The sequence below is a fragment of the Vipera berus genome (assembly GCF_964194415.1).
Source record: "Vipera berus genome assembly, chromosome: 2".
Lineage (NCBI taxonomy): Eukaryota > Metazoa > Chordata > Lepidosauria > Squamata > Viperidae > Vipera > Vipera berus.
This window is the reverse complement of record NC_138203.1, coordinates 17967847-17983491: the sequence shown is the minus strand read 5'-3', so window position 1 is coordinate 17983491 and position 15645 is coordinate 17967847. Positions and strand designations below refer to the sequence as shown.

The 15645-nt window shown below is 38.5% G+C and overlaps 1 protein-coding gene across 4 annotated transcripts in view; it reads left to right on the top strand.

The window, feature by feature from the left end:
• The window catches only part of NPR3 (natriuretic peptide receptor 3), a 75617-nt gene that overhangs the window by 48949 nt on the left and 11023 nt on the right, over positions 1-15645 (top strand). For all 4 annotated transcript variants that reach the window (XR_014025633.1, XR_014025634.1, XM_081321295.1 and 1 more), the window contains exons 4-5: positions 8135-8270; positions 11661-11755. Coding sequence is in view for 2 of the 4 variants with exons in the window: in XM_081321295.1 (XP_081177421.1) it covers positions 8135-8270; positions 11661-11755 (231 nt within the window). In the remaining 2 variants the exon portion in view is untranslated. The remainder of the gene's footprint in view (positions 1-8134; positions 8271-11660; positions 11756-15645) is intronic.

Below are 15645 nucleotides of genomic sequence, written 5' to 3'. Positions count from 1 at the left end.
TTTATTGAGCTAGGAATGAGGAGGATTATTGGAATTTCATCAGCTAAATGATTACTTACACAGAATTTAATCTAACTCTGAAATATCTCACAGTGGAGGCTTGCTCAGTTTCCTCTCAATATCTTTCTCATAAAGTTGTAGGAAAGTAAATTTCTTTGCATGTAATGGAAAATCTTGCTGCTGTTTACTAAGCTGTCTCTAGAACCTTTATCAATCTGTGAATTATCTTGTACAATTTGCAGGTGCTCTCTCCAGGTTATAAAGGTTTTACTGCCTAGCTAAAAGCAATCTCTAAAGGTTTTACTGCCTAGCTAAAAGCAATCTCTTGTTGCACGGGGTAACATAACAAAATAAGGATCTTATTAAAAGGAACTGCAGCTGTGTGATCCTTTAGCCCTCTGTAATACCAAACTGTTACAATTACACAACAGCACCAACAGAATTCCACATAACTTTACCTCTTATTATCTACTTGCACCTGTTTGGTTACTACATAGGAATTAAATTGGGAGGAATAGTAGCAGACTATTTAGGACGCTGAGCTTGTCGATCAGAAGGTCGGCAGTTTGGCGGGTTGAATCCCGAGTGCCGCATAACAGAGTGAGTGCCTGTTACTCGTCCCAGCTTCTGCCAACCTAGCAGTTCGAAAGCACGTAAAAATGCAAGTAGAAAAATAGGGACCACTACGGTGGGAAGGTAACAGCGTTCCGTGCGCCTTTGGCATCTAGTCATGCCGGCCACATGACCACGGAGACGTCCTCGGACAAGCGCTGGCTCTTCGGCTTTGAAACGAAGATGAGCACCGGCCCCTAGAGTCGGAAACGACTAGCACGTGTGTGCGGGGGAACCTTTACCTTTACCTTTATATTTCTAAGGCCACTCAATTCTGTCATTTTCAAAAGTCTTCTATCTGAATTGGTTATTTATAGGTGGCACATTCTGTTGGGATCCTGCCACTCTACACTTGGAGATGATTCTGGATCACCTTAGCTGATGATAATTGGCTGTATGCACATTTGTGCAAGAGGAATACTAGTGCTACCTAGCATATGCTTTCAATGTTTTTTGTAGGTTTGATACAAAAGAAAGAACCAACAATAACAGCACCCTATTGAAAAAGAAGAAATAAATTGTAAATGTAAATGTGACAGAGCGGTCAAGAGTACTGGACAACTGTAAATCTTTTTGAAGTTTCATAGACTGTTTTCCTATTATAATAACAGAATAATAGAGTTGGAAGACTTTGGAGGTCTTCTAGTCCAACCCCCTGCTCAAGCAGGAGACCCTATACCAGGCATGTCACTCACGCTGTCACATGATGTCGCGCGATGTATCGTGACATTTTCCCCATTGCCAGCAATGGGGTGGGTGCAGTTTCAGACAAATAGTTGCCCGATTTCTTCTTTAAAACCTCCAGTGTTGGACACCCACCACCTCTGGAGGCAAGTCGTTCCACTGATTAATCAATTGTTCTAACTGTCAGGAAATTTCTCCTTCGTTCTAAGTTGCTTCTCTCCTTGATTAGTTTCCATCCATTGCTTCTTATCCTGCCTTCAGGTCCTTTGGAGAATAGATTGACACCCTCTTCTTTCTGGCGGCCCCTTAGATATTGGAACACTGCTATCACATTATAATAATAGATGTATTTGCATACGACTATGATTGAGCATTCTTTCAGGAAGGAAGGAAGGAGGGAGAAAGAAAGAAAGAGAGAGAGAAAGAAAGGAAAGAAAGAGAAAGAAGGAATCTCATTAAACCTTTCACTGTAGTTTTTAATATGAAATGGTCTGCAAGTTATTTGTTTTACTTCTAGAGGAACAATAATAGGGCCTGCATGTTTTAGGTTTAAGCAGATTTTCCCCACATTCTCTTTCTCACGTGGATTTTGGGTTAAAGAAAAAAATTAAAGCATGTACATAAAGTATAAATTATGGCGTTTATTTGATGTCTAGCTTGGATTAGTTACTAGAGTGACTGACTTTGGAAGACAGTCAATACCAGCACAGGTCATAAGTGTCTCAGAGTCCAGAGATCACTTGATTTTGTTTGTTCTAGGGAACAGGACAGGATCTCTTTCATAATCAGCACAATTCTCTGATATTTTTTTTTACTTTTGCAACAAATGAATGCTTCAAATTCTTGACTATTGAGAATATTTGATCAAACACCAATCGTTGCTAAAGGAATTCTGGATGTCTTGGCAGATGTTTTCTTTCCATCCTTGTTGCTTTCCATGATCCTTGTTCAGATTTAGCATAGCTCAAAGATTCACTCATTTATTTTTTTTAATCTGACAACGAAAAAAGAGCACATCTTGAGTTACTGAAATGCAGAAGTAAAGTTGAAATTGACCTGTGTTTTTAGCAAAATGTTAAAGGTTTTAGTGCACAACAGGGACACATATCCTAGAATCGCAGCCAGAGAACCCTTAATAGTTGTATAGAAGAAAGAATCGCGGTGGGCATAACTCTTATGCAAATAACATTTGCTGAATTTCCATCTTTTATAATAGAGTTAAGGCATCTGCCTTACCACTTTTTTTCTATTGAAGTAGATAAGCACAGTTATTTAAAACTGAAAGTAGACACAACAATTGATTGAGTGTGTTTTTTAAAAATAATCTACATCAGGCAAATAACTAACCAGACAATTTAATTTCTTTTTATGCTGCATTCCTGAAGAAATCCCTCTTCTGAATTTGATCTTTCTATTTGGCAGTCTCTTCTTCCTTGCTCCAGAGGACTTCAGCCAAAAATATTGTTTGTCAGTGATGAAAAGCTTGCTATTCTTTTGGGGGGGGAAAATGAATTCAAGTTGCTCTATCCAACTTTGAAAGTCCTTGGTGGGTTATGCTATCTCCTATGTGGTGGATGAAATTGCTTAGATAATGCTAGTCATTATTGCTTTGTTTATGCCTGCTTCTCCATCTGATTTGACAATAATTATATTTCCAAATCATTTCCACATTTTTCTTGGGGAATTAAGTGGGTTATATTAATTTGAATTTTTAAAAATTATCTTCATTAAGAGATTGGTGTGCAATGAGTATTTTCCTAGTAAATAGACAGTTTCCTATTAAGTATTTTTTTAAAGATTTGCAACTGAGGAAGAGGATAAATTCCCTGTTCATTACTCCATTTCCTTCCTTCCTTCCTTCCTTCCTTCCTTCCTTCCTTCCTTCCTTCCTTCCTTCCTTCCTTCCTTCCTTCGCAGCTTCTCTCCACTTAATGGAATTTGCCTTTTTAAAAATTAATCTAGTCCTTAAAGATTAACTGTAAAGTCTTTCCACATGAAGAATGTGTGCCAAATAGACTTCATTAGGTCCCCGAAATCAACAATGTTATGAGCATTCAAGTGATTTCTTTTATATATATATATATATATATTGCTTAACTGCAAAGCTGAAACCTCTGCAATGCTACTTTTTCAAAATTAGCAGTTTATTTATTTATTTATTTATTTATTTTAGTCTCTCAAACACAGAAAGAACATGCTGCACCTTCTTTCTGTTGTTTGAGCTTTAGGTCCCATCAGGGGAATGTTTCCTTGACTGCCAAGGACACTCTCCCATTCTGAAATAGAAGCTTAGATCTCACTGTCGTGGCCATCTCAACTGGTTTGACTTTACCTTGTGGACACTTCTGCTTGCTTTTTTGCTTTGCATTCCCTGTTAGTAGCCCAGAAAAGAAAAGAGAAGCATTAAACTCAAACCAATATTGTGAGTTTCCATCTTTACTTCAATACAAATGTATTTCACGGCACAGAACATGGTTATTTGAGGTCTGCCTGTCCCTAAGGATCTCTGCCCATCCCAGTATATTCATCAGGGTGGGTGCCTTCCGGGCCTCTTCAATTAAATCAGTGTCATCTATTGAGACCTAGGAAGTGTCTCTCACAGCTGCTTTACTCTGGAACAGCACTGTAGAATCAATATGGCTATTACCATGGAGAGTATTCTGTAAATTCTTGCTTCAGGCCTGTGGGGTAGAGTGGTTGCTGTGTCCCTGTCAGGTTTTGGGGGCATTGTGTTATTCCTGATGTTCGGCGTCTTTTTCTTGTTCAGGATTTTTAATATGTCAGCTACCCAGACATGTTTGAAATCAGGCAGGCTCCAAATGAAATGAATAAATGTTAGTTTTCTGCTTTCCCTTTTGTACAGAATTTTGTAATGGCGATTTCTTCTTAGCAGAATTTAAGGTCATTACCAATCACCTCGCAACTGTTTCTGAAGGTTTGGGAAGTAGAAAAGGTGGCAATATGGAAAAGCCCTAAAATTGTCATTTATTGCACATAAATGCATTATTATACTTTTGGTGTACATCATACTCCTATACTCTAAAGAATGGTTGCTAGAATTAGGTATGTCTAGTTCAGGGGTCGGCAACCTTGGCTCTTTTATGACTCGCGGACTTCAACTCCCAGAATTCCTATGCTGGCTATGCTGGCTCGGGAATTCTGGGAGTTGAAGTCCGCGAGTCATAAAAGAGCCAAGGTTGCCGACCCCTGGTCTAGTTTAATGAAAAGAAGGATTAAGGGTGACATGATAGCAGTGTTCCAATATCTCAGGGGCTGCCACAAAAAAGAGGGGGGGTCAACTTATTCTCCAAAGCGCCTGAAGGCAGGACAAGAAGCAACGGATGGAAACTAACCAAAGAGAGAAGCAACCTAGAACTAAGGAGAACAATTAATCAGTGGAACAACCTGCCTCCAGAAGCGGTGAATGCTCCAACAATGGAAGTTTTTAAGAAGAGATTGACAGCCATTAGTCTGAAATGGTATAGGGTTTCCTGCTTGAGCAGGGGGTTGGACTAGATGACCTCCAAGTTCCCTTCCAACTTTATTATTATTATTATTATTATTATTATTATTATTATTATTATTATTATTATTATTATTATTATTATTATTATCTGCGCGATTATGTATGAAACGTGTAACAGTGATACGCATTGTCATCGGGGCACTGGAAACTATGTCCAAAAACTTTGCAAAATACTTCAAGAAATTGCAGCTTCCTACAATAACTCCAGCAAAGCTACAAAAAAAACTGCGTTACTCGGAACATCTTACATTTTAAGGAGATACCTGGTTGATACCTAGGATGCTGGCAGCAACCCGTGTCAACCAGTAGTGCCAGTCAATTTGAGTGTTCAGTTGACTGAGGTTTATGTTTAATGAATAAAAGTTTTATAATAATAATATCTGTTCTAGGTCACCCTCTTGGTCTTGTGTTGGATACACCAAGGTGCTACTGGGTTGAAGGATTAGCTAGTGACATCACTATTGCCCAGGGGTTGGGGGCGCTTTTCACCAAAGTGGTACCCATCTCCCTACTCAAGGTTGCCTGCTTTCAAACTGCTGGGTTGGCAGGAGCTGGAGCGAATGACTGGAACTTGCTCTGTCACGCGGCAGCACTTGGATCTCGAATGCAGGCTTGCTGGTTGTCAACCCAGCATCCTAACCATGTGAGCCACCACATTCCTGGTTCTAAATTATATTCTATAAAGGGATGAACCATGGCTATATTCCCCATCAGGTGAGCTTCAGAGGCACCACAACCAAGTCCTTTACACTGTTCTTTTAAATACTTGTATGAAGCAAGTCATGTACGTGCAGTCAAAAGTTAACAACTGGGTAAGTGTTGTTGGAGAACTATGTGTTGAGACCATAGAGAGCCAGGTTGGAATGATCTTCTCAAAAAGAACTTGCTGTAAAAGAAGTAAGAAGTGAGGGCTTCCCTATGAAGCACTACATGCGGACTACAAAATCTTTCAATTACATCAGGGAGGGGTTAGTCAATTTCAGGATTTTGTACTCTGCAAGTCAGTGATAGGCCAGCCTATTTCAGAAATTAAAAGAGAGGAAGTGGCTGAAAAAAAATCATTACAGTAAGCATACTTTGCAGATGAGCTCAAAGTCTATTCCTAGTGTTTTAAAATCATGAACTGGTATTGCATTGGTTTAGTAGAACTTTGGACATTTCCACTACTTACAAAAATCTTCTGACTTAATTTATAAATCACTTGTTAATCATTTGTGCAACTTTGCTGCATTCATAGTATAAGAAACTCAGGAGACTAGTTTCTGAAGTAAATGTGGATGAAATTAATGTGTTCTTTTGTTCACCTAGGCAATTCAGCTTTCTTTTTCTCCTATTCAGATATATGCATTTATTTCTGTTGCTCAGGGAAGTTAGTCTCATTAGCCTTTCTGTTTTTAATTGCCCAAAGAATACGGCAATTAGCTTTCTTTTTTTAAAAAAAAAAATTTGCAACTTTCTCTTGGGGTTGCTCCAAAATGGACATACATTTGAAAAGAGGGACAGGAAAGAATTCTATAAAAAAAGGGCAAGTGAAAGGGGTCCCCTCCAGTTTGCCATAAAAGACAGGCCTGTTAATTTAAACTGGCTGCTCCCATTCTCTCTGAATCTACAGATGGCCAGCAAACAGAACAAGCTTTGCAACCCAGGGGGAGCAGCTACACAGCTGGACTCCTTGTAGCACAGCATTGCCTGTATTTCTCAAAAACACAAGGCTATTTATATGCTCTTTGGACTTGTATTGGAAAGGGACATTTCATTTGGCTCATGCCATTGACTGAAAGAGCCACAAAACCCGGAGACACACACACACACACACACACACACACACACACGGGGCAGTCTTTAGAAAATAAGCTACAGAATGGAATTGTTCTGCTGTTCAAAGTCCTGCCAAGATGGTGGCTGCTGAACGGGTTTCTAGCATCTGTAGGAGGGTTGAGAACTAGGAGAGGCCACCAAAATCAGGAGACAAAAATACTCCTTTCTCCTCTTCCAAAAGCCTAAGAGCATTCTGATAAACCTGTCTTCTGTTAGCACTTTCTCAGATCCTCAACAGGAAAAGGGATACGGTGAGTTGGTGGATTATGTGTATACAGTACATTGAGTAATTATTACCTCAAAAAAAAAAAATCTCAAATTGTCCTATCTGTTCTAGGTCAGATCATAGCTTCTGCCATATTAAACTTTGTGTGACTTTGCTGACAGAAATGCACACTCACCTTCAGTATAAGCTGAGCAGCTATGTTGGTTCATTGTTGAAGGCGATTAACAGAACAATACCTTGCTTTTCATGGGTTCTGTTTGTCAGATGGCATCTGCTGCTGAATACAGACTGAAATTGAAATTCTCCATCCCTAGCATATCACAAGGAGTCACTATATCATTCTAAATTCATACAAATCTTGCAGAATTCCAGAGACATATAGTAAACCTGCTCTATCCTACCAAAATATAACCAGAGACTGAGATTTCTTCTTCAATACACATTTTTCAAGTATCTCCACAAAAGTTAGCACTTAATTTTGCTGTGAGAGAAAATTATACTGAAATAACCGCTTGAAGATCTCATTTGAAGCCTATGTTCCTCAATCTTTACATGCAAATTAAAATACAGATTAATACTGTATTATAGGAAATGTAGGAATATTGTAATTAAAAGCACACTTTGTATGCAAACGAACTCATGATATTAATGGATTGTAACGCAGCTTCTCTAACAAGCCATGGTGATAAACAAAATGCTGGTGTGTTCTTTATAATGCCATACAGGCTACCTGAGAGACTGCTTGTCCAAAATCATGTCTGCCTGTCCCATGTATTCCAGCAGAATTGGTGGGCTCAAGGTGTCCTCCATTAAATGCTGCCATCTTGTGGGGCCTAGGAAGTGTGTGTGTGTGTCCCCTTTTTGTGGGGCCCAGCCTCTGAAAATGTTCCAGAAAACTTAGAAAACTTGTCTTTGGATCTGTGTCTGGGGTTAATGTTTGTTATTTTTAATAGGTCTTATTTTGTTTTGTGGGTTTTGTTATAAGAGCATTTTAATCCAGGATGCCTGTTGATTTTAATATTTTTAGGGTTTTTTTACCTGTGTGTACCAACCAGCATCCACCGGAGTTGGGCAGCCAATAAATTTAAATGCAAATTTTGGGATATTTATACAAGTACACAGGTCATGTCATTTTCATGCTGATCTCATAACATGCATATTTATTCACCCCACTTGCTCCCTCTAGGGATGTCTATGAAGATGCATAAAATTATAATTTTGCTGAACTTATGAGCCAAATCACCAATGAAACATTGTTCTGCTTTTAGGTGAACATGTTTGTTGAAGGTTTCCATGATGCCATAGTTCTTTATGTTCTGGCTTTACGGGAAGTTCTGAAGAATGGCTTCACAAAGAAAGATGGAGATAAGATTGTTCATCAGACATGGAACAGGACATACGAAGGTACATCCAGTCACATAAGCCACACTTTTTTATAAACAGTTTTGTTTTATTAAAAGCTGCCACTTTTTATCCTTGTTTCTTCATAGTACGTAGAGATTATGATTCCTGGATTTTGCTGATCAGCACTTCTAGATAATTGAAATGAAAAAAACCAATTGTCTCTGCTAATATTATGAAAGATTTTGTGATTGATTGATTGATTGATATTGTTAGCCATTTTTAAAACAGATGTGTCATGCAAAATCTTGTGCTCACAGCATAAAGTACAGGACTAGCATAGGAGTTTAAACAATCAGTTCAGGAGCTTCAAGTACCAACAAAGTCACAGGGCTTGAAGAGAGAACAAAAGAGGTCAGACTGAAGTGGTTATCAGAGGAAAAATTCTAGATAACCTTAAGACAACAATCGGTTTCTATGGAAGGAAGTTTCTGTGAGAAGAAAACACTCTGTAGGGTTACACAGATTGAAACCAATCCTTTGAATTGGGCCTGGAAACAACCAAAACCCCGAGAGAGTTAAAATGGAGCCCTTTAAAGAATAAAGCATAAGGATCTCTGAATGCTTAGTTTAAATCAATGTTTTCCAAACTTGGCAACTTGACGCTGTGTGGACTTCGTGCTGGCTGGGGAATTCTGGGTGTTGAAGTCCACACAGCGTCAAGTTGCCAGGTTTGAAAAGCACTGGTTTAAATAATCTTCACCCCTCAACCTTCTATCTTTTGTCCCCATTGTTCTGCCTGAAACGCTGTCTCTTGCGTTTGATTGTATAGTCTGCAAAAAAATAGAGTGGAGAATATTGAATTTAATCACAATATGTAGAGAATTGCATAGACAGTGCAGCTTTTAAATATGGATTGCTTAGCTCCCTATTGTATCCATGTTAATAGCACCAATATAAAATATCAGTAGCAAGCAGCAATATGTCCTTTTTGCAGTTATTTAGCAGCTCTTGACTCCCCTGTTTTTCAGGTTTTTCAACTGTTTTCATGTTTGTTTATTAGCTCGCCTCATTACATTACTTCCTTTTTTAATTTAGTTTTTTAATCTTAAAAGCTAAAATGTTCAGATGTCCATTGCCTACTTATCTGTTTAGTTGTAGTGTTACGGGGTTTTGTATTAGGTTTTGAAATTTTCATTGTGCATTTGGAAAGTAAGGGTTTCATTTTTTTTTCTTTTCTAGTCTTTGTGCCTGATTATTGAAACAACCACGCTAAGTCCTGCAAGCCTTATAATGTATAAATGTACGCAAAACTTAATGTGGACATCCACATAGAGATAAACTTTATAAAATAAGCAGGACATTCCTGGTAAGACCAGCAGCCCTTGTCAAATTCACCCTTCATTATGTACTGGGCAAAATTACCAAGCTTTTCAGTGGAAGTACTTAAAGAAACGGAAATGTTTCCTTTAGATAAGAACCCAACAATGAGTTCAGAAACTGGAATGGCTTTGAAAAACATCATCAGCCATTTTCTCAGCTGCAGTTACTTTTTCTTTAGGAAGAGAGCATTAAAGGAAATGCTTTAGTAGAAGGGAAATATTAGATTGACAGTAGAATTGCGGTGAAATATCATTTCATCTGGTATGCATTTTGAAATGAACTTCCTATTCCACATTTCCTGGATGAGCAATTATGTAGACTGTGCTCCTCTCAGAATTGGATAATGGGCTTTTTGGATCCCAAGTTATGCAAAGAAGTATGTATTTCGGGAGAAATGGTCCATGAAAAGGAATTTTCTTTTTTTACACGCAAAGAAGAGCAAAATGTAAGTTTGGCATAGAGTAGACTAATCTGTCTGACTTTATCTGGAAGGGGAAAAAAATATCCCTTCTAAATCTTTAATTGAATACTCCTCATTCTGGCACCTTCTGGATATGCTTGGAACTACAGTTCTCATAATCCCCAGCAAGGAATTAAGAGGCATTTTAGTATGATTATATCTGTAAAATATCAGGTTACAAGTCAAGCCCAAAATTTATTTTATTTTAATTCCATTTATATCCCGCCCTTCTCCGAAGACTCAGGGCGGCTTACAAGCTTAGCAGTAGCCTTCATTCTATGTATATGCCTGCTTATTAGGGCTTTCACACACACCCCAAGCGGCATTATTACAAAGTCAGCTTAATTGCCCCCAACAATCTGGGTCCTCATTTTACCTACCTCGGAAGGATGGAAGGCTGAGTCAACCTTGAGCCTGGTGGGATGCGAACCTGCACTAACTAGAGGCAGCTGGTGTTACTTAAGGAGGCATTAGCCCACTGCTCCACCAAGGCTCTGGTAAAAATTTGCATGTGTTTTTTTCTGTAAACAAGTTCAACTAATTCAGTGCCTCACATTGCAGAGATGATAGCACACAGCAGGTCCATTGATTTCAGTGAAAATTGCAATAGAAGGACACTTCACTAGCATATACGCTACTTTACGAATCAGTTAAGGAGTCAACTAGTGGTACCGTAACTTGTGTAGAAGGTTGTGGGTTGTGGAAGAAACAGGGAACTATTTAGTCAAGTTTTCTTGATACTGGTATTTGCTATCTCTTTACCTATTTTTTGACAGAGTTTCTACAAGGAAAGAAGAGGGAAAGAACTATTCCCTATGTTATTTCTATAGATTTTTTTTTATGTGCCTTCAAGTCATTGTTAATTCCTGGTGACTGGCTGGATTAGTCCCTGGGATTTTCTTAGCAAAATTTTTCAGAAGTGTTTTCCCATTGCCTCCGTCCTAGGGCTGAGTGTGTCTGCTGGTTTCGTGTTTAAGATGGGACTAGAATTCCTGGGCCCCTGGTTTCCAGCCTGGTGCATTAAGCATTATCCCAAACTGGCTTTCTAGTTCTACAGAGAGGGATCCTTAAAATTCTTTTGACTTCAAGTAAGCAACAGTGAGCATCCTCTGAGAAATGAGATTTTTCAGAGCAAGGTTTTTCATTGTAAATTAATTTCCAACGTAATTTTGTTGAGCTTTAATAGAATTTTTTTTAAAAAAAAGTTTGGGAAGACAAAGAATTCCAACATTCAACAAGTACATTTGCTTTCCAATATGACCTCTCTCTGTAAGCTATTCAAAGCCATTTACTTCTTGCTTCTTTTAACCCAGGGCAAGAGTTTTAAAGGCAAGGAAGCCAGTTTCTATTGGGAAGTGTTGAATAAGACTTGATTTCTTTCATTTCTACTAATAAGCTGAAATAATTTATCCTCTTGAGAAGGAAATGTTACATATTCTAGGAATGTAGACACAATTGCAGTCTCTTGGAATGCCAGCCAGACCCCTGGAAAAATGCTAGGATTCCTTACCATATCAGTCTGTAAAAATTCTGCCCTCTTTATGTTATTTTTTACTTGGAAACATTCAATGTTTTCAATTAATATATATATACATATATATATTCTTCAGGCATTGCAGGGCCAGTATCTATTGATGCCTCTGGAGAAAGATTTGGGGATTTTTCTGTGGTTGCCATGACAGATCCTGAAACTGGATCACAGCAGGTGAGTAAATGTTTCTAAATCAGCTTTGACCATGTTTATTCCCCTCTGGGTATGTTGAACGACCTAGCATGGGTACCAAGATGTCCAGGCCTGGGAGTTGAAGACTAACACCTCTAGAGTCCATTAATTTCAGGAAAGCTGTTCTAAATTACAAATTTGATTAAAATGTATACTTGTCCTGTTTCATTAAAACTTTGAATGGCATTTAGGTTCTAGAAATTTTAGGTATAACAATAATTTCTCCTACTGAATAGGAATTTGAACTATGCTTCTCCTGGACCAAGTCCAATTCTCTAATCATATCCTAAAAGTGCTTCAGTTTTATATTTGGCAACTCATAGAAATTGGGTAGGAATGTAGAAAAAAATTAAGGACAGCAATTATGAAACCAAGAAAGATTAAGGGAGTGAATGTAACTTTTATCCAGAACACCAAAATTACAATTAAATTAAGCATAATTCAAACAAAACCACTTGCCTGCAAGCAAGAACTGGTAGAACCACAAAATAGACAAAAGTAGAAAATGGACGCTAAAGTGCACATTGACCACATTTGGGGTACTTGGCAACTGGCTCATATTTATTTATTTATGTATTAATTTGCATCCTGCCTTTATTATTTTTAAAAATGATTCAAGGCAGTGAGCATACACAATATTCCTTCCTCCTTCTATTTTCCCCACAACAACCCTGGGAGGTGGGTTGGGTTGAGAGAGAGTGATTAGCCCAGTGTCATCCAGCTGGCTTTCATGGCTACGTCAGGATTTGAACTCACAGTCTCCTGGTTTCTAGCTTGGTGCTCTAACCATAAGACTAAATTGGTTCCAGCATCCCACAAACACATGAGTTTCTGGCAAATAAATGCCCATTTGGGAGAATGGATTTGGACTTATAACTGTGTTTTGTTTTACAACTGCCATAAAAACAGTCATAAAATTGGGTGTATGCCTTGACTCAATGACTGTTCCAACTTACAACCGAAATTCCAGTACCAATTGTAATCATGAGTCAAGGGCTACTGATATGAAGAGTTCATATACTGTGACTCACTAGCACCTTGAAAAGATTAGATAGAAGAATAGGTTGGCATAACCACAAGACACATTTTAAAACCTAGACTACCAAACTAACCATAATAATTAGCTATCTGGATATCACAAATATGACCCTAAGGAGTGTTTGAGTATTGGCATTGTGAAATGATAATGACTCCAAGGAGGAATACAAAATCCTAAATCCAAAATAACACAAATATTATATTTTGTAAAAATAGATGCTCCACTTTGATAATACATGATAGAAAATTGAACTAAAACCCATGCATGGCATGTATTTCTCATGCAGTTCCATATTTTGCCATTTGACAGCAAATAATAATAATTTGGGAAGATGAAGAGAAATAGGGAAGGCAATCTGTTCACTTCCCGCTGCTTTGAATTATCCTTGCAGCCTCTTGCAAGTAATGAGCAATCAAGCTATAATTTAAATTACACCATGTTCCTCTCTTTGTTCTCCAAAGGGAAAGATTAGAATCAGTTTACTAAGGTCAGCATTAGGAGAAGCTTCTGAATAGTAAGACTGGTTCAGCACTGCATGCAGTTTGTTTAACAAGGTGGTAAGCACTATTATCCTGCCAATATTATATCAGAAGGTGGAAGGGTATCTGAGAGGAAGTGTTATGCTTGCACGATTCTTTTCAATACTATTACAGCCAGTTTCTCCTTTCATACCCTTAGTATTTGAGGTTTGCCTAAAGTCAAATGTAGATTCCTGTTTCCTGTTAGTTTACTAAGCAGGCTTTGAAACAAAAAAAAAATCTGCAATTATAGAGCCTGGCAAATTAGAACAAATCAGTTAACTATTTCCTGTTTTCAACATAATGGGGAAATATTTTCTTTAATCAGAACTGCAATACTGAAGCCAGTATTCTCAGAAAGGGGAAGTCAGTGCATTTCTGGGTTCGTGACACCAGCATCACTACATCCAAACTCAAAAGTCTTAAGAATCTAGAAAAGATGCCATTCTGTTGAGCTTCTATTGGGGAAATAGCCTCCATTAGCAGAGCGGAAGTTATTACTTTCAGGTGATTATAATCTGCTGCTCAAGATGGTAAAATTAGGGAAATCATTGTAATGTCACTTTGTTGAACTGCCAGCTCAGTGAATTGGTTTGATTTGGCATGGACGAGCCTATTTGTGCTATTATCTTATTCATATAATCTTTTTGACTGCATTTACGATATTTTGAGGTTTGATGCCATATACTGAAAATTTATCCTCTGAGCCTCTGAATTAATTAATTGATTGATTAATTAATTAATTTATACTCTGCCCATCTCGCTGTTTGGGGCAGCTTACAATGTCATAAAAATAGAGATACAAAAGCCATTATAAATCTAAAAACAGATTAAAAATTGCAAAAGATTAAATACAAAGTTAAAGAACATGAGGTTACAGCAGAGTGGTGTTGGTGCCTTCTCTGTCCCTGCACCAACCAACTCCAGGCTACGGCTTCTCCGTCAGGGCCCTACACCAACCAGCAGAGCCAGGCTTTAAGGCTCTTCCTAAAGGCCAGAAGGGTGGCGACAAATCTCACCCCAGGTGACAAAGTATTCTGGAGGGTGGGGGCCATGGCGGAAAAGGCTCTTCTCTAGAGGGGAGGGTTAGAGAAGAAGGCATCTGGCCTGTGTCTCCATTTGAATCTGTAAAGGAAGAAGGCAATAACCATAAAGATTCGAAGTTCCCTTTTTCCCACAAAAGGGATAACACGAAGTAAAATGATGGGGGGCTGACCAAATGGGGTTGAGGGAAGGGGGGGTTGAACCGGGAACTCTGTATAAAGTTTCAATCTGTAAAACAATATCAAGTCCTGTCTTGTATTTCCACAACCAAGCATGTCCTAGTAAAAATTCCTTTTGGACTAGAACTGACTCCAAGAGTTTTTTGTTTTCCTAAGACGTGGATTGGGGTGGGTCCTGACAGCGTCCCCAATTGTGTGTTTCTCGGGCAACGGTGATGTCACCAGCTAATCCTTTCAACCCAGAAGTGCCTTGGTGTTTCTGACAGGAGTGCTATGTTATGCTCTTTCTCTTATCGCATGCCAGCCCTACCGGCTGCTCACACTTCCTGATTGAAAGAAATTCCAGATAAGAGTTCTTTCATTGATTCTTCCTCCAGGATTCCGTGGAAAAGTGGGAAGTTAGAAACTGGGGAGAGCAGTGAAAGCCGAGGCCCTAAATTGCTCACTTAATCCAAATCTTGCCCCAAAGATAAGAGAATTTTGCCGCTACTTTGTAAAGTAAGCAAACTGTTTCCACCAGGTTGAATGAGAAAGATTAACAAAACAAATGCATTATAAAATATTAAAATGGAAGATGTCAAAAGAGAAACTATATAAAGGTAATCAAATGTCCAGAGGTCATCTGAGGCAAGATCAAAGGATTCAGCATCCTGAGCCAAAGAAAAAAATATTGATTTCATTCTCTGCAGATGTTCCTGTTCAGCCCTCCTCTTGGGCAGAAACAATCACTGCAGGGCTAGCAACCATTTGTTAACTTTCCGTTTGCTTGTACAAACATCTCTTTTCAGAGTCTGATTACTTTCCCTTTTCAGTTGGTTGACATCATTTCTTTTACTATGTTTGCCCCAGCTCTGATTTATAATATTCTCCTCTCTTTGATGATGCTGGTGGCGGTGTTTGTTTACTTGGGATATTCCTTCCCATCGCTCATGAAAACTTTATTTCCTAAGTGGAACGGAGCCAAAGGAACTTCGGTCTTTATCTGATCACTTGGTGTTTACAACAACTTTGGCTTCTTGTAAAATAAAAAAAAATAACTGGCCAAGATACACGATAGAAAATCCTGACAACTGTACACAAATGTCTCAGATT